The 7,494-nt window shown below is 46.0% G+C and overlaps 1 protein-coding gene across 3 annotated transcripts in view; it reads left to right on the top strand.

The window, feature by feature from the left end:
- The window catches only part of LOC109476610 (neuronal acetylcholine receptor subunit beta-4-like), an 18,493-nt gene that overhangs the window by 4,942 nt on the left and 6,057 nt on the right, over positions 1–7,494 (top strand). The window contains exon 1 of one of the 3 annotated variants that reach the window (XM_019777605.1): positions 229–3,811. The exons of 1 other annotated variant lie outside the window; for it this stretch is intronic. In XM_019777605.1, the coding sequence (XP_019633164.1) occupies positions 3,760–3,811 (52 nt within the window). In that variant the 5' untranslated portion in view covers positions 229–3,759. Of the gene's footprint in view, positions 1–228; positions 3,812–6,181; positions 6,399–7,494 lie in introns of those variants that run through there. One more of the 3 variants, XM_019777614.1, reaches the window with a different exon arrangement.

Here is a 7,494-nt window from a genome sequence, read left to right as displayed (position 1 = left end):
ATACAATGTACAAACTTAAGGCGTTCTACCCTAATTTTTATCAGCAAGTTTACTGCTGCCGTTACAACCATGTCTACTAACCCCCCTGTCCTTCCTACAGGTGGCGGGAGACTGGCAGTATGTTGCCATGGTGATAGACCGGATCTGCCTCTGGGTGTTCGCTACCGTCTGCTTCCTGGGAACCCTGGGATTGTTTCTCCAGCCATTCATGGGGTCAGACGAAGAGTAACATGAGACATAGACGCCATGGAAGTTGTGTTATCACGAGACATGGGCGCCATGAGTAACAACTTATATATGATCTGCACCGACAGATAGTAGGCCTTCTCCGATTTGACGTTCGCCCGCTGTTGTGTACGGCCAAGTTCCATACAATCCATCAATGTTGACAAATGTAAACAGATGAACAGGGCAGTTCCTACGTTGGTCAAGCAGCGTGGCAAAAACATGGCCGGAGCCTTTTCTGACGAGGGGATATGGCAGTAGCAAATGACCTGACTTTTCAATCATGGCGTTCGGAGTGGGCAGAAATGCAAGGGCTGACATTACGTACATGTAACTCACTTGTGTACACGTAACATACTTGTGTGCATGTAACACACGTGTGTACACGTAACGTACTTGTGTTCACGTAACACTAGTGGGTATATGTAACACGGTGCGGTTTTTATTTTTAAACCTTAACGCGTGAACATAGACGGTTTTCTTTGGCCAGATCACGTCTGTGTCACCTCATAGTCTTACAAGTGTTTTATTTTTTGGCAGTGAACAAGGAAAAGTGTACACTATAGAATGGTCGTACAGTAGATAGATTTGGACATGTACAATTCTACTTACATCCTATACCTATAAATAATGGGAACAAATGTATGACTAACGGCAGTGTCAGTGCGGTTCATTGACTGTTGATTCCGTCACTTGATCGAAGCAACCAAGCCATGGATGTATCTGAAGTTACTGTCAGGATGAAATTCTTTGTATCATATTATATCCACAATATGGCACCGGTACCAGATACCAGATATAACGTCATTGATTGATTTTTCGAGAGAAGTGTAATTTGGGTTTGGTGAGCAAAACTTTTATTTTCATTTCTCAATTGTTTTTCAATAAACATGCTGGTAAAAGTACACATGTCACATTGTTAGTCAAAGTATGTTGCAAGCATATTCTATACTTCAGTCAGTTTAGATACATTGAAGAAGCGACACAGTCGAATTATATTCCATGATTAGAACAGATCGTGTCGAGGTCGATAGGTGACGCTGCTCAAGATGGCGTACGGACGTACATGCGCACCAAGCAGGTTATAACCTTTCGTTATTCCTGCTGTGCACAACGGTTCTCCCTTTCGGCTGCTGAGGGATTAACATTTGCTTCGACAAATTGTAATGTAATTATACCAAAAGTTTCTCTTCGAGGTTGTGTGAGTGAACAGGAGGCAGACAAATGACACCTTTTGTAGCATCATGGATGTTTGTCTCTCCATTTGTTGCTGGATCGGTAGCAGAAATCAATAATAGACACACGTCTGCTGTGGCCTAGTTACCTGTGCCATCTGTACCTTACCAGTCGTTCTGTGTAACCGATGCTACATGTATATCTGTTTTAGCGCTTATCTGCATTCTCAGCGGGGTTTTGTACATCAGCAGTATATGGTGCATCTGTATTCCACACGTACTTCCTAAAGCCGAGGCAAATGTCGCTGCTGCCGCTGAGTCTCCGTCAGTGCGATGGCGCCGAGAGATAAACAAGGTTACAGGAAAGATCAAGCACGAGGGACGTGCAAGGCTACACAATAGAGCAGCATCAGAATCCTCAGGGGTCTTAGGTGGTACAATCAATACAAACATTCACCAAAGCATAAAATATAAATGGGACGAGATCATGACATATTATCTGGACAACCATCTAAAAGAACACAAACAGTTTTACATTTCCGAACGAGGCCGAACATCTGGTGTTGTTTCCCCGGGCGACTGTTCATAAGCGCATATTTCCCGCTTCATTGAGCGCAGATCGGCCTCCCTGTAATCATGCACCGAACAGCAGTGTCAGCCTGCCGTAAACTGTCCTGAAAACCTCTACTTAAACCTACATAGCAAATCTTAGCAAGACATTAAAACCAGTACAGAAAATATTACCCGTTAAAACGGACATTAAAAAGGGACACAGCAAATCTTACTCAGGCAGTAAACCTATTCCAGGTTGTTTGAGTAACATAAACCTGTAAAGCAGATCTATTCCAGATAGTAAAACTGCCACAGCAAATCTATTCTAGATAGTAGAAACTTCACAGCTAATCTTTCCAGATAATCTGCCTAGCAGATCTAGTCCGGATAGTAAAGCGATTCAGCACATCTAACCCGGACAGCAAATCTTTTCTAGACAGTAAAACCGGCATAGCAAAAAACCTAAACCAGACAATAAAACCGGCACAGCAAACCAAACCCAGACAATAAAACCGGCATGGGAAAACCTAACCTGGACAATAAAACCGGCACAGCAAATCTAACGTTAGCCCGGGTGGTAAAACCGAACAGCAAATCTATTCCAGATAGTAAGACCGGCACAGCAATCCTAACCCAGACAATAAAACCGGCATAGCAAACCTAACCCAGGCAATAAAACCAGCACAGCAAACCTAACCCAGACATTAAAGTCGGCACAGCAAACCTAACCCAGACAGTAAAACCTGAATAGTGAATCGAACCGGGCAGAGTTACGCCCCTTTATGTCCAGCCACGGTAGAGTAACGCCTCTTTATATGAGTCATTGTTGAGTCAGGTTTAGCGCTTGTTGTTTTCATGGTTGTCACAGGGAAGCAGTTCCTGGTTGTGTTGAATGAGGATCTGCTTGATTTAATGGCTAGAGTAAACACTGTGGGTGCACAGAATGGGTCCGGTGGCGTTCCATTAGCTAAGTGCCATTTGTTTGGCGGTCCCTGCTCTACTGATGAGGTTCCGGGGAGGGTACCACAGGGCGCCATGCGAGGCGCACAAAGTCGCTAGCGACACGTGGCAAACTTAAAGGTCACTTTTTTTGCCAGGAAATGACGATCTGATCAGGTTATATGGCGAGTCACGGCCGCCTTGCTGTCAGGCTCAGTTTGCGGGAAGCCGGGGGCTGAAAACGATCCCGTCTGACTCTGACCGCATTAAGAAGTGCTTTAGACTAAATTGAAAAGGCTTCCGTAAATGGACGCCGCACATCTGAACCGCTACGTAATCGATCCCCGGTGATTGTGGGAGGAAAACTGAGCGTCATAATCATCAACATGATGAGGTCAGACGTCCATATTCCTCATTCACGGCGATTCCGGGAAGAACGACAGTTTTCTGCTTCACGGGGCCATAAAATTAGTTTTCCCTGCAGCCCTGCCCGGTCGGTATGACAGGAGGTTCCGCTGATGTCAGGTGATCTATATTCCCTCGTGGACACAGCCCTGCCCAGAGTCAAACTTCACACAGCGGGAGACAGCCGCCAGGTTTGGGGATGGCACGTCGACGTCGCACAACTCACTCCTGAAAGAGAACTTCCTTTCAAAATCCATATCCCGTCCTCCTCAGCGTGACGGGTCGGGCATCGACCGGCAGTCTCTCAAGGGCACCCCGGTAAACCGCGTGACGCAGCTCCGGGGTCTCAGCGGGCGGGTGTCGGAGGGGACAACAGGACGGTAGAACGTGTAGAGGTGAGGAGGACGACTGCACCTGGAGGACATACATCTGTAAGGCACCTGTACAACACCTGAGACCCACTATGGCACAGTGGTTCGTCACCTGTCTGCTTACAGCTGTGTTGGCAGGGAGAGGTAAGGAACGGTTTCTGTGTACAATGTAAATAACACTAACCATGTGTTTATTGATAAATGTTGAGAGAGAGGGGAGCATACCCCGGCAGTATAGGGTACATGCAGGAGGAGGGGAGGGATGTCAGGGTGTCCCTCGACAGTCATTCTCCCCTTACTTTCCCGGTATTAATTAGCCCAATTTGTGTGGGCCTTCATCATTGCACGTAATGTAATTACCTGGAGGAAAAGTGGCCAGGTTCTGGTCTCTGGAGCCGTCTGGCGGCGATCAGACATCCATCATCGTGTGGGCGGGAGCACGGCGCCGCGATGACATGAAATGAGCGGAGTTTACTTTGTTTTATGGGAATTCATGTTCGAGCCATATGAGATAGCGACATGAGCCATAAGTGATCATGATGAGACATGTTTACAGGCCGAAGGAATCTAGTCGTCAACACAGAAGGAATGTCAGGCAGGCCTGTCTACGACCAGGCGTCAACAAATGAAGAGCCTAAAAATTACAACTACACACACCACACCACAGTGCAGTGTGTCTCATCGAGTCCATGGCAAACATGGGACTAAGGTTGGGACCACACAGGAGAAGACCGGTAACATTCTCGAGGGTAAAGGAATTAATTTGATTTCCATCGTTACCATACGGGTACATTTTCCCATTGGCGTGGACGAGTATATATTTCCTGAATTTCTGGTTGACAATAGACCTGCCAATAGTTCAGCCTACTATCCCAGTGATATGACTAGTAATAGGTATATACATGTATGTCATTGTTGTACGTTGCCTCCGACAGTGCATGGTACATATCTTGTAGCTGTTACTGAAATTATTCTTAATGTATACAGAGTCCTGTTCTTCAAACTGTGTCTTTGAGTCCAAGATAGTTCTATTACTTCCTCAACCATACATTTTACTTTTTTATCTATATCAATTCTCACTCAGTACTGTGTCGGTGTTTCGACGACCTATCTGTCATCTTCATCATGCTTTGTTATAGTCATTGAGGTACATTACCTCCAACAGTGTATGATGCATCTTCATGATGTATACTTAGTCCTGTTCTTCAAACACGTGTTCTTTCTTTCCTTTCGGTTGTTATTTCTGGAAACGTTGTTACATCTTGTATGTATCATCTAAAATCCCAGGAAGACAAGTGTTTACGCAGACCACAGATATCAGAAAAAATTATCAAACTGAGGGCAACAAATTTGCTTTCAGGTGGGAAAACCATATCTCGTGAGCGCCCTTTGTCTTGGTTCACGCCACCTTGTAACATAATGTGTGTTTTATTACATCATTCAAAGATTTCAATCGCTAGTAAGTCTCCCGTGACGCCAGTGGAGTTTCCTGGACCAATAGGATTTGATACAAACAGAGTTTGGGGACCAGGATTTGCACATCGTTCGCGATGCGACGCGCGTTTTAGAGGTGAAGCCTAAATCTTCCCAATCCCCCCTCATTACTGCAGGAGTGGAGCGTTTATCCCACTACATCGGCGCAATAAAATACTGCTACTTGTTGTGACTAATCCATCATGTATGGTTTAACCTGCCACCCTGATCGGATATGGTCTGTGGGGCCAAAATTGGGGCATTCCTACTGCCTTTTGATTGATGATGATAATACAGGGTTGACTGTTGCCTGGAAGATGATTTACGAATGCCTTCATAGCTTCATCTTTCTTCATCATGTGGATGTGGGAGGTCCTATATAACAACGGTCACCACGTCCTGACACGGAGCCGCGGGAAGAGGCAAGAACAGTCGGCACGTCCTAGCGCAGAGCCGCGGGCCCAGCTGGCAGATAACCGATATCCGCCGAGCCAAGATGCACTTGTAAGGAAGTCACGGCTGGTAGAACGTAATCCGCCCATCCGTCTCTGTCCATCACAGTCAATACTTCAGGTTAACTTATCCTCCATTGCCGGCCCGATCCTTCATGTGTGGGTTCGTCTCCGCTCGGAGGCACTGCCGCGGTCCTGTACTACATCATCAGGCGCGCCACGCATCGTGTCTAATAGTCATCATCATTCAGAGCCAGCGTTATTTAAAAAAACTTACTGATGGACCAATACCCGCCCTATCAGCATTTTATTTTTATTCTCTTTCGGTTCAGCAAGGTTGAAAAGTTTCTGCGATTTCCTGTCATCATAGATTGGCTGCTTGTCTGTTTGATTAAGGACATTACACATTACAATGTCCTTGGTTTGACTGATTAGCATTCTAGTTATGTTTAACGACTGTTGTAGATGCCCCCTACTAGGCAGACGTCTCTGTAAAGACTATTTTGCGTACATAGCCGCAAAAGGCGTTTTACCAGCTCCATAAGTGTTTCTATGTCTTTGTGGCATTCTAGTACCGTCAGTTCTCAGCCCTATACGGGTGACATTCTAGTATCGTCAGTTCTCATGTCTGTACGGTTGACGTTCTAGTACCGTCAGCTCTCATGTTTATTTGTACTGGTGATATTCTGCGTCGGTCAGTTTGGACATGAGGACTGCCAGTGCTGAACGGTCAGTCCTCATGTCCAAGCTGACTCATTGTCATCGTTATTAGCGTCTCTGATGTCCCATCTTGCAGCCTGATAGAGGTTTGACCCCATCCATTGTACTGCATTGCTACAACATCGATCTGTTGTTCATTATGTCATAAGGATCTTTAAAAACAAACCTGCTATGCTTTATCTCTCATGTTTGAACTGGCTAGAAAAAAACATTGGCGTAAAAACGGACATAGCAAGAACATTCACCTGTTCACCCCCCTCTCTACAACCCAATTTCCCCCTCCACACTCCAGCACCCCTTCCCTCTCCACACTCCAGTTTCCCCTCCACACTCCAGCACCCTCCCCCTCCACCACTCCAGTTCCCCCTCCACAATCCAGCCACCCCTCCCCTCTCCACACCCCAGTTCCCCCTGCCCTGAACGACAGTCAGGGCGCGACAGCTGGGCCGAGCGTTACCAATCGGGGAATAATGACACAAGATTCCCCCAGATATGGATTTTGTATAGCAAGAAAATTGAATTTGCGTGGTTCATTGGAGTTGATGAGCTGCCTAGGTGGCATTCCTGGCGAAGTAGGGTGAACTGTGGGTAATTACGGGGGACTGGGAATGCTTGTGTGATGGATGGGGAAAGTACTCCGAAGTTTAATGTGCGCCCAGCAGTAAATGTCGGTGTCTCCAGGCGTCATATGGCAGCGGTGGTAAATTCCCGCGGATATAATGGCAGCCATGATACTGACAAAGTCGGGGTCCCGCGACTCTCAATACGAGCGTACCCAGGCCGTTCATCGTAGCGTCTATTGCTGTATAACACTCGCAGTAAATTGGGTATAGATTTTACCGGCTACGCCGAAAAAAACACACTTGATTTTGTAACGATTTTTCCACCGTATTGACGGTATTTACGTTGATGATAGTTATCTTATTGTCTGGCTACATCTAGACAGTCACGAATTATAATGAACAGTCTAGAAATATAAATGGCCAAACGCAAACATCAAACATAAATACTTCTATTATTATTTCTAGATATGCATGCCTTCATCGGGCGAATTAAGGGGATTGTTAGTTTTCTCTGTTGTTCGAGTCTCGTGCTCGAAAAGGACCATATCTCCAGATGGCTAGGTATTAAGTACAGACCATTAGACAGAGTTGACCGCCGGTGTGGCCGAGGTACACCATT

This window comes from Branchiostoma belcheri, unplaced genomic scaffold (genome assembly GCF_001625305.1).
Source record: "Branchiostoma belcheri isolate BF01 breed outbred unplaced genomic scaffold, Haploidv18h27 scaffold104, whole genome shotgun sequence".
Classification (NCBI taxonomy): Eukaryota; Metazoa; Chordata; class Leptocardii; order Amphioxiformes; family Branchiostomatidae; genus Branchiostoma; species Branchiostoma belcheri.
The sequence above is the reverse complement of the archived record's forward strand: the minus strand, read 5'-3'. Positions and strand labels throughout refer to the sequence as shown.